The sequence below is a fragment of the Ambystoma mexicanum genome, chromosome 8 (assembly GCF_040938575.1).
Source record: "Ambystoma mexicanum isolate Mex_15411 chromosome 8, UKY_AmexF1_1, whole genome shotgun sequence".
NCBI lineage: Eukaryota > Metazoa > Chordata > Amphibia > Caudata > Ambystomatidae > Ambystoma > Ambystoma mexicanum.
The window spans coordinates 583265239-583284558 of record NC_090929.1 but is presented as its reverse complement, the minus strand read 5'-3'; the positions used below and the strand labels follow the sequence as shown (position 1 = coordinate 583284558).

The following is a 19320-nucleotide window of genomic DNA, read 5'->3' as shown; positions in this document are numbered from 1 at the left end:
AAGAAGGGAAGGAGGAGTTGAAGAGGAAGGTCTTGAGGAGCTTCCGAAATGTAAGAAAGTCCTGCTCAAGGCGCAGAGGCGGGGGGGGGGCTGTTCCATAGGAGGGAGCCAGCTGAGGAAAGCAATGTCCTGAGTGTGAGGGAAATATAAGTGCAATAAGCATGTTAATGGACTGCTACAAGACAAAGCACTGCCATGAAGGCCTTCTCAAAGAGGTAGTAGACTTAACTGGGAAATAATCCTTGAAAATAAAGGAGAGATGGGTCAAACCCAAGAACACATCCCTAAAATATACATGAACATGCAGGGACGACTGATACAACAACATATTTGTGTCTGCTTATATTGAACACTGGCACAAATAAACACGCTACAAAGCTTTGACTCAGACTGTAGTTGGATGTGAAAAGATACTCAGGGAATTCTTATTTATCCAGCCTTGAATTGCCAATTTGTACAGATGGATGGAATGAGAACTTGTATAAAATCTGGCTGGTGTCTGGCTACAATATCAAAAAAGGCTATAATGATAGTTCTGTTCAACTACTTATCAGGACAGAAGACAAACACCAGTGGGTTACACACGCTATCATTCTAGCCAAACAAATATGTAGACACTGGAAAATGTCAGGAGTCCTAGAAATTAAGATATGAATGGTAGGGATATCTAAACCAGAAACTCTGGAAAGTGTGACCATGTACACAAGAAACAGAGGTGCCCTTTTGTGTGGCATTTGAGCAACTACCAATAATAAATAATAGTATATTAACAGCAAAACAACTGTGATGGAAGGTTGTGGCTTCTGTGAGAAACCTGAGAGTATCCTCAGACCTATTCCCCTGGGAACCTCCGTGCAGGGGGCCAGGCACAGGTCATTGCTGTTGGATCCCGACCATGGGGGCAGAGAAGTGAGGGAGGATCACCTCAGTGGAGGGTACCTGGGGACTGGGAATGGGTTGCCCTTGGTTGAGACATGGTATCCCCCTTTTCCTGTTAGTGATCAACTCAAACCTTCCCCCATCTTCATGGGCTGTTATAAGCCAGCTCCCCTCTGTTTGCCCCATTCAACATACTACAGTACTGAGAAGAGGAAGAGGAGACAGAGAGTAATGAACAACACACACTTTCACCACTCTAGTACTGGGACGAGGAAGAGACCTACAGAGTACTACCAGGGTCATGCATGTCCCTTTAATGTTAGTCAGGAAACAATAATAATCAACTCACACATGCAACCTGTTAAGCTGCTACAGGTGTACAAAAGGGAGAAAACCAGCAGAAAGAGAGAGTTGGGTTTGAAGTAGAAGAGGGATTGTAATCCAAAGCAGGAGAAGGAGACATGCTGCCCAGCTCCATGGAAGGGAGAGCACACCGAAACTGAGGGCCGTGTGAGGCTGAGTTTTGAGAATTGCAGTAAAGCTCAGAGTCCCTTGCCTAACGATGGTGCAGCGGGAAGCTGTGCAGGCAGAGGCGTTCCCAGAAAGGTCGAACAGGACTGCTCGTTGCCTCCAGGAATAACATGTGTCAAGGAGTGCCTGAGGGGCAGAGCAGAAACTCTTGTGAGCAGAGGGCCCAGATGCATCATGCAGAGCCGAGCGCTGTTGCAGAAGCAGGAGCATAAGCCGGTGAGTGTCAGCTGGGAAAAGGACACAGAACTGCTTTGCTCGCAAGCGTGAACCCTAGCTGCAACAGTAACTAAAAGAGCATTGTCGAACACTCTAAACGCTGTGAAACTCACTTGCGAATGAGTTAAACTAATTGAAGAGCCCTACAAGCCAAGACTAAATATGTTACTTAAAGTTAAAGGCATATTGTAAGAATATTAAAGAAGGCAGTACCAGAGTGGTTGCTTGTCTCCAAGTAAGGAAAGAGAACATTTTTGAAAGTCTCTGGTAACTTGAATTCGCATTACTGAAAAGTATCATATGCTGAAATGGTTGCGTGCCTTCAGTTAAACGAGGGAACATTGTCGAAAGAGTGCAGAAACACATTGGGCCTCATTACGAGTCCGGTGTTAACCGAGGCGGTAAAACTGCCTGGTTAACGCCGGACTCGTATTACCATTCCGCCTCCGTGATTCCCGGAATTACCGGGGCATTACAACCCCGGTTTTCCGGGAATCACGGAGGCGGAATGGTGTAAATCCCCATTCCCATTGAGTCCTATGGGACTCGATGGAAATGGGGATCATGGAAACACCGGCAGCATCTCGTAATGCTGCCGGTGTTTCCTCGTCCGCCTGCATGCGGGAGGTGTTAAACCCGCCAGGTCAGACCTGGCAGGAACATCACCTCCGGCCTGCAGGGGTCGGACTCAGGCGGTCCGGAAACAACGGTGGCGGCGGGTTTACCGCCACCGTTATTTCCGGACCGCCTGGGTCGTAATGAGGCCCATTGACTTGGTTTGAAACTGCCATGCTCTGCTACAAAGTGGCGATCCTATGTTCTACAATTGTTTTCAAGGAGAAAGAATTGTTTCAAAGTGAAAGAGAATACGCGAGTGAAGCATTTGTCCTGAAAGGAAGGGTTTTTGACACTCGCAATGTTATTTCAAACTGATGGATTATCGTATTTTGAGTTCATTTGAAATAACTAAAGAAATGGTGAAGTAAGAATCTAGAAGGAGTGATAAGTTCACCAGGAATTTGTTTAAATATTTTGAAACTACCAAATATATGTTGATGCATCAGAGTCTTGGGGAAGGGCGCTCAAAGACCATTGTGCAGAACTGTATTGAACTTGGGGAAGGGAACCCCAAGACCATCGTTGTGGAACTATATTGAACTTGAGGAAAGATAACTCAAGGCCCTTTATGTTGAAACTGTTTAACTGTGTTAATCTTGGGGAAGGGAACCCTGAGATCATCTGGAGAGGAAGAAGCACAAGCCTTTATTTTTTAACACTGGTACTTTGATTGGTGAAACCCCTACACATTGTACAGATTAGTTCTGAGAGGAAGCATAGATTTCGGACACAGACAGATTCCCAAGTTGAACTTTTTGGGCCTCATTACACGGTAGGCGGTAACCATGGCACTATTAGCGCCATGGTTGCTGCCGGTATTTTACCGTGTCCGCCTTGGTGAATGGCAGAATTACTGCCCTACTCCAAGGTGAGCGGGGGCGGTAATTCCCCATTCACCAAGGCAGTTCCCCATTCCCATTTTTACCCCCATAGGGCTCAATGGGAATGGGGAAGGCGCTAATTACGGTACCGCAAATTGCGGTACCGTAATTAGCAGCAAGGTCCTTTTGCGGGCCCGTTCCTTAACGGCTGGTAAAACCAGCCGTTAAGGTCGGGTCCCGGAAAGGGACCTCATAGTAAGGCGGTAAGGGTTTACCGGTACCTGTAAACCCTTACCGCCTACCGTGTAATGAGGCCCTTTGACTTAGACGTTCCTTGATTTTATTTAGGTAGGGAAATCCCACCTTAGCATAGGGCAAGTTAGATTGTTTGAATTTTGAATCTGTTGTCTGTGTCCTTCTTCTTGATGCCTTCACACTTCTCTGTAGGATTGACTGAGCACAACATTTTCTAACTGATCTACCAGAATATTACATTTTGATGTTGTTAAGATAGCTAATCACCTGCCATGGAGAATCAACTTAGCCTTTCACTTTTGCAGGATTAAGAAATGAAGACAGTGTACTGTGATAATAATGAGCCCACTGCTTTAAACAAGTATTCTTGTGTTATCGAACCGTAATGGCAGATAGTGGATGAAAGTAAGATGTTTAAATAGTAAACCTTTTTAAGTGAATAAGTGCTTAAAAATATATGAGTAGGGACTCAAGGTTTCTTTCTCATTCCACAAATGGAGTGCTCCCAAACACTGTTTGAGGACATCAAGGCTTCAATGACAGTAAACCTGTTTATTCTGAACAAAATGTTTTCCGCAGAGGAAGCTGTGACTTCTGGGCCACTTCCAGGGATGGCCCCTGCGACAAGACAGTTGGATACCATACTTATTGCTCTGCTTGCGACTATGCATCCTCATAACTTTGAGCCCCATGTTGATTGGCACCAATTTCCTGATAGTGTACAGATCCCCCAGCCCCCAGCTCTACAAACAACCCAGACTCACGCCTACCACTGCTTATCAGCTCCATTCTCAAACCCAAAACTAAGCTCATACTCCTAGGAGACATTAATCTGGGCTTTAATGACACGACAGATCGCAAAGCCACGACCCTACACAATGCCTTCCTAGATATCCAATTTACCCAAATAGTCAACGCTCCTACCCATTCAAAAGGAAGAATCCTAGACTGGATTCTCACAGTGAACACAGCAGCCACACTAGAAGATATCTTAAACATATCTTGGACTGATCACCTGTTAATACAATTTAACATAGCCTTAACCACAAGCCCGGCACTCACTACTACCCCCTCTCTTTCCATACTAATGAGAAACACACGTAAACTCACTCTGGAAAATCTGATGCCCATTGTCATCAATTCTCTGAAAACACAGCCTCCCATCACTGCTGACCCAGACATAATTTCAGCACACTACCACACTTGCTTAAAATCCACGATAGACGAAGTAGCCCCTTTCAGAAGCAAGACACCCAAACCTAAACGCAGCAACAACTGGTTCAATGATGAACTCATTGAACTACGAAGAAAGAAAAGATCCCTTGAACATCTATTCAGGATAAAACCCCTACAGTGAAACCAAGAAAAAACTCACTGATATCTCCAAAACCTAAACACTCGCAGTGATCTCCCACAAAGCAAATTACCTCAACCAACGCATCACAAATGCTGCCTCTGATAGCAAAGAACTATTAACAATTATCAGAGAACTTGAAACACCCATCCTTCCCCCAACCCTGTTATCGTAAGCAAATCATGGTGCACCACTATTCAGGTCGCACCAGCATCCAAAATAAACAGGCTTTAAAATAAAATCACCCTACAAAGAAAACTACTAGCACAGACAGTGGAGACCTCCACCACTGACTCAGTAGACACCTCTTCTAACACACCCCAATTCCACTTTTCACCAGTAACTAACTCACAGGTACTCAAAACAATAGCCTCCCTCAAACCTTCCAATTGTGAAGGAGATAGCTTCCCTGCCAAATTAGTCAAATACTGTGCCCTTGTACTAGCGCACACCATCACCAACTTCATCAATACCTCATTCAGCACTAACCACATCCGCGCCAGCATCAAAGAAGCCTGGGTCACACCCCTCTTCAAGAAACCTACCCTAGACCCCACTATCCCCACCAATTACCGGCCTATCATCACAGTTCCCTTTCTTCTCAAAGTCATTGACAAAATCGCCTACACCCAAGTCCAATCCCACCTTGAAAAAAACCACCTACTTAGAGGCAGACAATCAGGCTTCTGCCCTAGACATAGCACAGAGACAGTACTATTGGACCTAAAAGACCAAATGGATGCCATCAGAGACTCAGGTAAAAATATGCATCCTTCTACTATTGGATCTGTCGGTGGCTTTTCATTTAGTGGATCACAGTAAACTATGCCTAACCCTAGCCAACAACTTCACTTCTCCAATGAAGCAACATCTTGGGTCAAATCATTCTTTTCAGACCGCACATCTAGAGTAGCCGTCAGCAATGAAAAGGCCGACCCCATCCCAGTACCTCTGGGCGTGCCTCAAGGCTCGTGCCTATCCCCCACATTCTACAATGCCTATACCAAATTATTGTTCAAAGCCCTCAACGCTATGGAAGTAATTTATACCAACTTTGCAGATGATACGCAGATACTCATCCCCATCTCAGGAAATATCGAACACGATACCATCAGTATAAACAAAATCTACTCCATTATCCATAACTGGATGGCAACCAACAGTTTATGCCTTAACGGAGAAAAAACAGAGATCCTATTAGTAGGCGCCCCTGCCCGCCTTAGCAAATTACTCCCGATTACACTGCTATAAACATAGATGGCACCCCCATCACCATCTCACATCAAGTCAAAACCTTAGGGGTCTACCTTTACTCCAGCGTCACTATCGTCAACGCCCTCGCATCCTCCACCTCATACACTGCCAAACTCATCACACTCAGCCGACCCTTTCTCACGCCTCAAAACTGTATCATGCTAGCAAAGGCCCTTATACTAGCAAACATTGACTATTGCAACATCCTCTTATTAGGTACCGCAAAGAAAAACCTTAACAAATTGCAACTTCTACAGAACAAGGCCCTAAGAGCCGCACTAGGCATTAACAAGAGGGAACACATATCCCAATACAGAAGAGAGGACCACTGGCTTCCCGTCCAGGCGAGTATTACATAAAACGCTCACAACCACACACAAATGCCTCACCCAACAGGCACCTTCTTACCTCAACCAGTGCATCACATGCAAATCCACCACTAGAACACGCCGCTCTAATGCTAACACTCTTATGCTCACCCCCCAGTTCAAGAACACCAGATCAGGTAACTCCAGCTTCCCTGTAGCAAACCCCAGAATCTGGAACTCCCTACACCCAATATCTGCAACAAGCCCTCCCTCCTCCAATTCAAAAAGTTACTAAAGACTTGGCTTTTTAAAAAATTCTAATCAAAGGGAGCCTCCCTTGCATCTAAGTAACCACAGTCCGAGGCAGTAACCAAGTAACGATGTCTGTACCTTTATATGACACTTATGTAAGTATTTGTGTAACATGTTGAATTTGTAAATTCTCCCTGCAACCTAAGCTATTCTTGTAAGTATTCCTGTACCTTGTAAATAAGCAAATATCCTTGTAACCTACGCCATGATACCCTAGGGTTTTGGGCGCATAACCAAATGCAATAAATAAATAAATAAAATAGATTGCACGGCTCCGATGAGGAGTCATTCATGCTTGTGCCCTTCTGGACACCCATGCACGGGGGAGTGGGAAAGCACGCAGGGACTTCCACAGTAACCAACCTGTGCATCAGATGCAGGGCAGAGAACCCTATCTGGTCCCTCATTAACAGATTTAAACATTTCCTCACTGGTACAAATATGACAAGTTTTTTCAAGGAGACCATGCCTTCCCCAAGTTCAGTGGCAACAACCATCACTGTGCAATCAGTTGGCACCACAGCCCCCCGGTACTCCGGTGGCTTCATGACCACTGGCCCATCACAGGTTTCACAGTGCAGACCACCTTTTCTGCAGACCACCACTCCTTCAGACCCTGGGCAACAAACTGATGGTGTTGATGATGATAAACATGAACAGATGCCATCTACTTGTACAACTCATGATTGGATGTTGATTAAAATTGAGATGTTAGAGCTCCCTCTTCCTGATGACCCACCTACAGAAACTGGAGTTTTAGAGATACTGATGAAAAAAGAGATGGAATGGGGGTACCACTACAGCAGGACAACCTGGCATACCCACCTACCCACTTTACAGTAGGTGATGCAGAGAAAACTGCCTTCTACTGCTTCTTCAGAAACCTTGTTAACACCCTCAAGAAGAGAAGAAAGGGCAATGGACACTATAGGGAAAAGGGCATACTAAAGCAGTGCACTACATATACGACATGCCAACTCATATGCAATCCTCGTTGCCTACAACAACATATTTGGGCACAAAATGGAAGACCACTTAAATGATCAGTTTCAAGCTGGTCTGCGGGAGGCAAGAATAGTCACGCATGATATGCTTAGTCAGCCGCAGGTCATGTAGACATAGCTGCAAGGGGGATGTGCTTAGAACTGGACCTAAGGAGAGGTGAATGGCTCTGAAGCACAAAGGTTTTATCCCAAGTACAGGAAAAAGGTAGTGCTGCGCCTTTCAATGGCTTCACCCCTTTACACTCAACCCCCGATGAGATACTAATAAGCCTTTCAGCAATCTCCAGAGCTGCCCCTAACTCAAGCTACATTTCTAGTGGCTTCAGAGATTTCCTGCACTCACCCAGAGAAGGAACAGGAGAGGCCAGAGTTCTGACCCGCAGGCAAAAAAAACCAATTACCTGTAAAAGGGTTCTCAATCACAACCCCAAGCCAGATGGATATGCCAAAGGTTTGACGTTAACATGGCCCAGTTGCATTCCTTGCCAGTAGGCCTTCGGGTCTCCCGCCACATTTCATCTTGGAGGGAAATAACACTGGACCCCTGAACTTTGTCAGCAGTGAGACATGGTTTCTGAATCCTCCTCCCCTCCCAAAATTCCTCCCCTCCCAAAACAATTTTCATTGTATGTTATGGAGGGCCTGCAAAGGTTAATGAGGGTGGACGTGATAAAACAGATTTGATTGGAAATTCCATTGCAGGGCTGTTTCTCTCCATTTTTTGCCCTTCCGAAGGAGGACACGTGAGCTGGAGGACCCTCTTCGATCTGTCCAGCTTCAACGCATTTTTCTAGAATGAAAAGTTCAAAATGGTCACTCCAAGGCAGATCATCTCTGGATTGGCTGTGCACCCTCAGTCTAAAAGATGCTTACATATGCATGCCAACATGAAAACCACACCAAAAGTACCTTTGATTCTCTATTCAAGGTTCAGTGAAAAGTACTCCTCTTCTGACTAAAGTCGGCATTGAGGGTTTTCACCAATGTCATGGACACCTCTATATCCAACTGCACTGCATCTTCAAGGGATGCATGCCTACTTATATTTGGACAACTAGCTAGCACTCAGTGCCACCCCTCTTGCAGGTGAATGACTGTGTAAACCACATTGTCTATCTTATACATTGGGCCTCACTATGAAAATGGAAAATTCAATACATATTTCAAGACAGAGACTACGATATATGGGAATATACTGTGATTGTGCACAAGGGAGGGGTTTCCCCTTGGCAAACGGCTGATATGTATACATTTGATCTGCCAGGGTTTTCTAAGAAGCTCATAGTTGCCAGCTGCAAAGTTTCATCACCTTGTGCGATCTAGTGGTCCCAAATGCAAAGTTGCACTTGAGATTGATTTTGCTGACCTGTCATCTCAGTGGTCACAGGAGATCTAGACAAGAACAGAATTGATTCCAATACCATTACCCCTACATTAGGAGCTTCATTGCTGGAAGGAGGAGAAAAACCTCAATATAGGGGAGCCTTTCTACCCCCTGTCTGCGTACCTGGACACTGTCCACAGACGTGCACCCCAGCGGGCTAGTAAGCAGTCTTGGACCGTTGGGAGGTTCACGACTTATCGAGTCCAGAACAGCAACTTCAGCATGTAAACTATTTGGAGCTAAAAGCCATTTTCCTGCCACTTAAAGCCTTCATACCAACCCTGACTGGTCACCGAGTGTTGATATACACAGACAACACCATAATGATGTTCGACCTAAACACTCAATTGGTCACAAAAGCCTGCCACCTGTGTCTTCTGGCCATGGAGGTTTGGGCCTGATGCCTAGAACATACCATCTCGCCAATAGCGTCTCACTTGCCCGGGGAGTACAACGTAAGGACATACACCCTGAGCCAGAGGACACATACTAGACTTGTTTGCAACAACCAAAAACATTAAATGCAACATATAGGGATCCTGAAGAGGGAATGCCGCTGACTATCTTCGGTATGCCTTCATCCTCCACTGGAATGGCCAGACATTCTTTGCGTAACCACCCCTTCCATGACTTACAAAAGGACTGCAAAAATTGAAACAAACAATTGTCACATGAATTTGATTGCGCCAAACTGTACGAAATTATTCTAATTTTCTGACCTTCAGAATCTCAGATGCCAACCTCCCTGGCCACTGGATAGTTGCCCAAACCTTCTACATCAGCAGGAAGCAATGGTTCTACACACCCAAACCACAATCTCTTTCCTTAGCAGCCTTGTCCCTGAGCACCTAGTCTACGCCACTGTCCAAAAAACATATGTAAATCATCAGGGCTGCTAGAAAAGGGTCCATGAGATCACAGTACACAAGCAAATGGACACATTTGTGTAACTGGTGCCCAGAGAAAGACAAACATACATTTGTGGTAATTGTGGATGGCATAGACTCCTTCATAACATATCTGGCAGAGGCTGGTGTCTCTGTGGATTCCTGCTGAACTTACTTATGCTTTTTAAATTGATTTTATATATATGTAACATTGTTTATTGAGGGTTCATCAATTAGGTTTATTATGTATTTCATGATAATATTCTATGTGTTTTTATTAACCTTTTATGACATGTGTCGGAATAAACTATGAATGATAATATCACACTTTGGGCCTCATTACACGGTAGGCGGTAAGGGTTTACCGGTACAGGTATTTTACCGGTACCGGTAAATCCTTACCGCCTTACTACGAGGTCCCTTTACGGGTTGGGGATTTTAACGCCTGCTTTTTGCAGGCGTTAAAAACCAACCCGCAAAGGGACCCAGGGAGCTAATTACGGTACCGCAATTTGCGGTGCCGTAATTAGCGCCTTCCCCATTACCATTATGCCCTATGGGGCAAAAATGGGAATGGGGAAGGGCAATGGTGGAAGGCGGAATTACCGCCCCACCAACCTTGGAATGGGGCGGTAATTCCCCTTTCCACCAAGGCGGTGCCGGTATTTTACCGGCATGAACCATGGCGCTAATTGCGCCATGCTTCTCCGCCTACCGTGTAATGAGGCCCTATGACGCATTTTGCACAGGTGCCTTTTGTGCTTATTTATTGAGATAATCAATTTTATTTGTTTGTTTGTTGCTAATATTGTTATATGAACGTTGTGAATGAAGCGCTTATTGTTTCACCAAAATTGCATTAATGCATAATGTACACACGTCTGTTTAGAGCATTTTAGTTTGCATTCTGAGGCTTCTGTGCACTTTATGATAATATGAAATTGCCTGCTCAAAACAGCTGTATTGATCCACACTATAAATTACAGCAACCAAATGCTATGCACTAGCCTAAACATTTTCATTCTCGTGGCCCCTGATGGCAGCAAAATGTGGTGATGTGCCCCGGATATCTAGGTTGAGCTTGATGCCCATGAATAATATCCAACACTTTGTTGCTAGAGTGGGTGATTGGCCCCTTTTGTCATACTGCTTGCACGCCTTACCTCCTCAACTCATTAACACCACCACCATCTGTGCATTTAGGACGGCCTCAAGCTCCAGCTTCTCCACATTGATAGGGCCCACAAAACTATCTGGCCATATTTTCACACCCCTCTTGAACCGTCTCACCCTTACCATCACTTCAGTTACACTGACATCCCCATGTAAATATTCCCTTCCTGTATTCTTGTCTGTCTGTTTTGATCTCACGTCATGTTCTACCTTTTTCTTATCAACACATGGCACCCACTCACAGAATTGCCCAATCTACTGTTTGTACCTATGAATGTGTTTCTTATCAAAACACCAGAACCTCAATAAATGCAAATTCCAAATTAAAATCCGTTCTTTACAAAGTAGTGCCACAGAAACTAATATTACGACTCCTTGTCACTTCACATTAGTTGATCGCCTTCGAATGTTTGTGATCCAACTATAGTCATTCAGACAAGGGATTAATGCCAATCCCACTAATTGTGTTTGTCTTTAGGCTTTTTTACGAAATTAACTATTTGCTCAAAATAGGTGTAAATGCTCAGCCTCTGTACAGCACTGTAGTATCACACTCTTAATTTCTGATCTTCCTAAATAGGGTCACTCAAAGGGTCCATACCTGGTCAGTGCTCCTCTCTCTACGATCATAAACTGGGAGCGAGAATTCGAGATGTGGGCCCCGGAATTCTACGTTGTCACATACACTGGAGATAAGGAGAGCCGCGCAGTGATCCGGGAGAACGAGTTCTCATTTGAGGATAATGCCATCAAGAGTGGGAAGAAGGTGTTCAGGATGAAAGTAAGACAAACATCCAAGCAAGTGTGAAGTATCTTTGATAGCACAGAATTAGAGTCGCAAATTCATATGCATAGTTAAACTGTTCTGGCAAGCAAGACCACATGCATTAAGGCGAAGAGTCATGTTCTAACTAAACCATCAAATCTTGCATAGACTGCTTTAAAGGCAGGCATTGTCTTTAAGATGGATTGTTTTATTTTTAAGGGCTTGGGGCAGGGAAGCCCAGTTAATTAAAGGTGTCATGGGCAGAACCTTTAACAAGTATTAACATATGGAAGTCATTATTTACCTCTTCTAAAATGATCAGAATGTTCGGAATGCAGCCAATGCCTACTGGTATTTACTGCATTCAAGACATCTGTACTCCAAAAGTGATAAAAGCATTATATACCCTGAGAGGGGTCATTATAATTGGGAATAATCATGTTTTCCCAACTTATGTCCCTTGGCTACGCCTTGGGTCGTAACTTGAGAGCGGGTCATTATCTCAGTTTGTAGTGCTATACTACTGATATTCTCAGACTTGAGACACTGTACCAAAGGTCTAACAAGAGAAGAGCAGGAAACAGGGAAGTTATGTCCTTATGTTGTGGAACCGATTTATGGTTTTATTGAGCCTGATTTGAGCCTTGTTAAATGTCTGGAAAACATTGAAAATACTCTAGTTTACTCATTATCATTCCATTCCGTAAACAAAGTGAGTAACTCTGTAAACCTATTATACAATGCTTTTAGGACATTTTCTTTTTCAATTATACCATTTTAACGATAACAAGAACAGGGTTGTATATAAGTCTTTACATCACATTTCCAGCTTCTGAGCACTGGAATTTTCACTGTTACTATTACTCAATGTAATGATACTTGGTTTATTGACCTCAGAATGCTGAAGGTCGCAGTCAGCCACTCCGGGATTAGAACTAGCAAAATGCAAGCTTTCTCCATGTTTGAGGCAAGAGCTCCACCCATGCACTCTCCATCCAGTGGTATTGTAATTGATGTAATTCTCTTAGAAATTGTATCCTTGCTATGTTTTCTTTTAATTGAAAGTCAGCGATATACATGTATTAGTAGTAATGTTTAGACTTCTTTGATTATCGTTTTGTGTTTCTCTGTTCTGTTGCTCTATGCAAACTATGATCATGTCTAAATAAATATGGAATTTAAATAGGTTTTTCCACCCATTAAGTGCCAGAAGGTTGCGAAAAGGGTAGAGGCGATCTACACAAATATGTCTTATACCATAGCATTGTATAAGATCACAAATACACATATGAATGATAATTTAACTGAGTAGTTATTCCCCATAAAGGATGTATTTAACTCTGATTAGAAGTAAACATGCTAATAAAATATTCCTCTCACCATCTAGCCCGTCCTTTTCCATCACCAAGTGACTCCTCTTTCTTTGTTTGGGTCTTGGGCACCTTAGACTGTACATGTGTCTACACTACTGGTAGGGGGTGGAGGAAGACTATCAGAAATCATGGATACTTTGAAGGGTTTTACAGAAAGGACCCACAAGTTTATATTTTAGACGCACATAAAGTATCTGCACACATCTTACCTTACCACCAAAGAATAAAGATTTTCCATAATAACTTACTAGAAAGTCTTAATTCTATTAAAGACTCGGAGGCGAGCATTATGCTTCTCTTTCTTTTATTCGACAATAAAGAAAAGAGCTCAGCAGCAAGATATTTGTGCACCGAAAGTGAGTGTCCCATGAGTAATGTGCAGAAAACAGGTGCACCAAATATATATAATAAACATAGCAATGTAACAGTAATATAACAGTAATATCTTAACATAAAGGTAAGTCTCTGAAGAAAACTACATTTCCCAGGGAGCTTGGCTCCAGTTCATTTTGAGGCCATCAACACGTGACCTAGTCCACCAATAGTAGTTCAGATCCCTTGCATAAACAGTCCCAAACATGATGACACTTCCTCTTTCTGGGCTGTGAACTTGGCTGTCCATAGTAGGAGATAATTGTAGCTAACTTGAAGAAGAAAAACTTGTGTCGGGCCGAGATCAGGCGGACTTGTCTGCAGGCACTGTCAAGAAAAAGGAAAATTTTAGTCTCTTGTATATGACAATCCTAGATCCCTTATCAGGGTGGAAGAAAATCTTGGAGTTATTCCGATAGGGTACTTGTAAATTTCAGAACATTAATCTTTTCATTACATCTTTAATTAACATCAGGTAACATGTTGTTATTTTCTCGCCGGGTGGAATAATGCTCGCCTCCGAGTCTTTAATAGAATAAAGACTTTCTAGTAAGTTATTATGGAAAATCTTTATTCTATGTCAAGACTGGAAGGCTCCCATTATGCTTGTTTAAAGCTTACCACAATAGATGCCGGCTGATCTACTGGCTTTAGGTAGAATTGTTTGAAAACTGATTCACTAGCCCAGTCTGCCATCCTCATTGTAACGCTCACCTGAATCCCTCGGAGGCGCAGGTCTGGGCTGGGGGTTCTCGGAGTCTTCTAGGGTCACGCGCAGGCCTCGAATGCCACCCTGGAAAGGCCCTCTCCTCACTGAGATCTTGATCTGAAGGGTGAGGTGTCTGCAATTAGGAGAGCAAGGGGTTAATAGGATATATAAGCCTGACTGGGCAAGCTGACTCCCCTTCCTGGTACTCCCCAAGTAGTTCGTAGGCTAAACGTGCTCACCTTATATAGGTGAAAGCGGAGCTCTCCATCCTGCGTCTGTGCAGGGGCGCCGAAGCCAGTTACTTCACTGGTTAATTGTCCAGCCTCTTGGTTGCAGAGGATGAAGATTTGAAGCTAGGCCGTCGTTAGCAGCACGAACGGCGGTTGCTTGAATATGGAGGTCCGGAGAGCGATGGAATGGCGAAGGTATTGCAGGCAAGTAAGTAGAAAATGTCAATTCGAAGTTTAAAGCACTTCTTAATGTCTCTTTTCCTTTTTCAGGTTGCAGAAGCAGCTGGGTGGAAAAATAGATGTCGAGGAATGCGCCGAGGATTGAGATAGATGAGAGCTGCCCAAAACACGTGCGTATGGATGGAGTTTGTATTTCTTAATGATGTCCTTTTGTTTTGCAGATGCGAGGAGCAGCGTCGGCGGAGGCGAGAAGAATGCAGCGCAGGTAGGGAAAGTTTCACGATGGTTACTAACCAATGTCCTTGCTTCCACAGGGTGCCAAAAAAATGGAAAGCTGCAGCCCGTGGCTTGAGATGCACCGATGGATTGGGTAAGAGCTGCGCTGGTTTTTATCTCGTGCAAACCTGGTGTTCTTTTCCCTTCTCAGATGCTGCAGAAGACGAAGATGGTATTTCAGAAGGTAAGATTACGGATTTCTCTTCCCTAGATGCAGAAGTTGAAGATTCTCTGGAGCTGACACAGTGAGCGTCTTGCTGCTATTGCAGAATAACGCGAAGCACGTTGCTCTGATCAGGCGTGGTTTAAATAGTCCTACTGGAGTGCTTAGGTGTCTCCTTCCACAGCAGCCTCGCCCAGGTAAGAAGTCCCAGCTTCCAGAATAGTTCCAGTATCCAGTCCCAGGGAGTGGTGCTGGCCACACCCAGAAGGTAAAGTAGTTCCAGCCATGGATGGATGAGGATTTCATCCTGCAGGTGAGTGAGCAGCATGGTCTGCAGCCGGTAGGTCCACCCAAGCACCATTCCTTACATCATGAGCCCGGCACGTCCTGTGCCGGGACTGGGTCCCCTTATGAGCCTGGCGCCAATGGCGCCAGGACAAGGTCCATAAGGCCCCTATGGGAGCCGATGGGTGCCTGAAAATGAAGTTGTGACCCAGCTTCCGAGGCAGTTGGGCTAAATCTGACTCCTTGGAGGCTGCGGTCATGACAGTACCCCCCCTCAAGGCCCCTCCCAAGCTTGTCTTTTCCGGCGGTTTTGGCTTGTTGGGAAAAGCCAGATGAAATTTTCGGACTAAACTAGGTGCATGTACATATTCTGAGGGTTCCCAAGATCTCTCCTGGGGTCCATATCCCTTCCAATCAATCAGGTAGTATAGTCTTGATTTGGAAATTTTGGAGTCCAGGATGTCTCGAATTTCAAATTCGTGTTCTCTGTCAACTTGGATTGGCTCAGGAGGTTTAGTCAAACGGGTTCCGGGTTGCACAGGTTTCAGGAGAGAAACATGGAAGACAGCATGTATCTTCATTCGAGTAGGTAATTCTAGTTTGACAGCCACTGGGTTAATCACGGCCGTGATCGAGTAGGGTCCTAAATATCTTGGGTTGAAGGTGCGTGGCCCTTTTAAAGATAAATGTTTAGTGGACAGCCAGACTTGATCTCCTTTTTGATATTGAGGAGCCTCTTTTCGATGTTGGTCTGCTCCTTTTTTGTATGATTCTTTAGCTCGTTGAAGATGAGCTGTGGCTTCTTTAAATGCTTGAGTTATCGTCGAATGCAGATGGTCAACAGCAGGTGTTCCGAGAGCTTGAGGTGGGTCCAGATTTGAGGTTCGAGGATGACTTCCATACAGCAGGAAAAAAGGGGTTTTTCCTGTCCCAGAATGAATTGAATTATTGTAAGCGTATTCAGCAATCCAAAGGACATCCTTCCAAGTACCCTCGGATTGATGCAACTTGCAGCGCAGATATTGTTCTAAAGTTTGTTTAGTTCTCTCAGTCTGCCCATCGGTTTGAGGATGATGACTGGTGGAAAGTCGTACATCAATCTGTGCTAAACGACAACAACTCCGCCAAAAATGGGAAATGAATTGGCTCCCTCAGTCAGAGATTAGTACTGAAGGGAAACCGTGCAACCGGACAATGTTTTCAAGAAATTCTCGGGCTAGAATGGAAGCTGTAGGTAAACCCTTCAATGGGATAAAATGAGCCATCTTTGAAAAAAGGTCCACGATCACTAGAATTGTGTTGTATCCGGAGCAAGGGGGTAAATCCGTGATAAAATCCATCGAGAGCGTGTGCCAAGGGCCTGGTGGAATGTCTATTGGACGTAATAATCCTGCTGGTTTTTCCTTCTGACTCTTGTTTTGTGCGCATATACCACAAGAAGCCACAAACTCCTTAACATCTTTCCTCCAAGATGGCCACCAAAAATGCCTTTTAATTTTCTCTGAGGTTTTGGCAACTCCAGGATGTCCTTCCATTAGAGAATCATGGTAGCAGGTGATGACCTGTTTTTGTAAGTCAGCGCAGGGTAAGAATAGTCTTCCTTGGAAATACAGTAGGTTCTGATCTATTGTAAAATCCTTTCCTTTCAATTGCCAATTCGATGAATCTTCGGGAGTTATGAGTTGATTGACCCTTGCTTTAATCTCTTCGAGGGATGATGTGTTGATTACTCCTAGTATCTTTTGTTCAGGAATTATTGGCACCGGCTCCGGATTAGCTGTAAGTTCGTCTACCCCTATCCGGGAAAGGGCGTCTGCTTTTCCGTTCCTAACGCCTGGTCGAAATGTGATTACAAAATCGAATTCTGCGAAGATTAAAGCCCAGCGTAGTTGCCTTGAAGATTGAGCTTTAGCTGACTTCAGGTACTGGAGGTTACGGTGATCAGTGATTACAGTTACTGTGTGCCGGGCTCCCAAAAGATAATGCCGCCAGGCCTTAAAGGCGGATTTAATTGCCAAGAGTTCTTTGTCCGTAATTGTGTAGTTGATTTCAGGAGCCGAAAATTTGCGAGACCAAAAGGCTACAGGGTGTAACTGGTGCGTTTCGGGGTCTCTTTGTGACAGCACCGCCCCCATTGCAAGACTGGAAGCATCTGTCTCGACGATGTAGGGAAGTTCTGGACGGGGATGCCTTAAGACTGGAGCAGAGATAAATTTAGCTTTTAATTCTCGGAAGGCTTGTTCGGCTTCTGGAGTCCACTCGAATTTTTTATTCTTGTTCAGAAGAGCCGTGATAGGTTGGACTACCCGAGAGAATTCAGGAATGAACCTTCGGTAAAAATTAGCGAAGCCCAGCATGCTCTGCACACCTTTCACGGAAGTTGGGGAAGGCCATTTGGTGATAGCATCCACTTTTCTTGAGTCCATGTGAACTCCGTTGGGTGATAAGATGAACCCTAAAAATTCCACTTCTTTTGCGTGAAAGGTGCACTTCTCCAGTTTAGCAAACAAGCGGTGTTGGCGAAGTCTCTGTAAAACCGCTGTGACGTGTCTACGATGATCAGATTCTGAGGCTGAGTATACCAGAATGTCGTCAATATAAACGACTACGCACACATCAATAAGTTCTCTGAGGACATCATTCATGAAAAACTGGAAAGCGGCCGGTGCGTTACATAGTCCGAAGGGCATTACTTGATACTCAAATAATCCATATTTAGTGCGAAAGGCCGTCTTCCATTCGTCGCCCTCCTTAATGCGTACCAAATGGTAAGCTCCTCTGAGGTCTAACTTTGTGTATATGCAGGCGCCTTTTACCTGGTCCAATAATTCAGGAATCAAGGGCAACGGGTATCGGTTTTTGACTGTAATCAGGTTCAGGGCGCAATAATCGATACACGTTCTTAGGTCACCTTCCTTTTTCGGGACGAAGAACAAAGCTGAGGAAGCCGGGGATTTCGAGGGGCGGATGAATCCGTTAGCCAAGTACTGGTCCAAGTATTGCCTGAGATGGAGATTTTCTGGTTCGGTGAGGGCATATATTCTACTGCACGGAGGGGTGGACCCAGGTATCAGGTCTATCTGGCAGTAATATGACCGATGTGGAGGCAGGGTGTTGGCTTGATCTTTCTGAAAGACGTTGCTGAACTCTTGGTATTCTAGAGGTAATCGGGGGTTCTCGGAAGTGATGGCTGCTAGCTTGATTTCGGGCTGAGGATAACAGGTTGAAGCGCATTCTGGAAACCGAATCACCTTGGCTCGCCAGTTTATCTGAGGATTGTGTTTTTCCAACCAAGGCATTCCCAGAATCACCTGAAACTGCGGGGCCTTGATTACATCAAACACGATCTTCTCCCGATGTCCGCCTTGACATAACAACGTTACCTCCATGGTGGTATGAGAAACTGGTCCGGAAGCTATTTCAGTACCATCCACTGTAGTGATTACGTCCTTTACCATTTTGGGACGTAGGGGAAGATCCATCCTGGTAGCCAAGTCGTGGTCCACATAATTACCGATTGCTCCGCTATCGATGTATACTTTGATAGCATGCATGCGATCTGGTCTATTGGGACATATGAGGACCATGGGCATTACCAAATGCGAGGTCAAAGAACTGGTTCTAACGCTCGGCAAGCGGACCTCTACGCTTGTCGGGCGAGGTCGTTTCCCGATTCCAGTTTCTCAGCAGTTTTATCAGAAGCTCCTACGGTCTTCTTGACCGGTTTCACTGAGCAATCACGAAGGAAATGTCCAGAATTCCCACAGTATAGGCACAGCTGTAATTGCCTTCTTCTTTCCCGTTTTTTCTGGGTTAATGGTCCTTTTACTACTCCTATTTGCATTGGTTCCACGGAGTCATTCCCTTTAGCGGAGCTCTGAGGTCTTGAAAGTACCCGGGTTTCAAATCTGGATCGATCGGTCTTCCTGTTCTGTAGCCGATGATCTAGTTGGACCACTAGGTCGATATA

At 44.6% G+C, this 19320-nt stretch overlaps 1 protein-coding gene across 8 annotated transcripts in view; it reads left to right on the top strand.

Annotated features, from left to right (window-relative positions):
• CHD5 (chromodomain helicase DNA binding protein 5) overlaps positions 1-19320 on the top strand; it is a 2731226-nt gene that overhangs the window by 1035390 nt on the left and 1676516 nt on the right. For all 8 annotated transcript variants that reach the window (XM_069610277.1, XM_069610279.1, XM_069610280.1 and 5 more), the window contains one exon: positions 11577-11777. In XM_069610277.1, coding sequence (XP_069466378.1) covers positions 11577-11777 — 201 coding nt within the window. The remainder of the gene's footprint in view (positions 1-11576; positions 11778-19320) is intronic.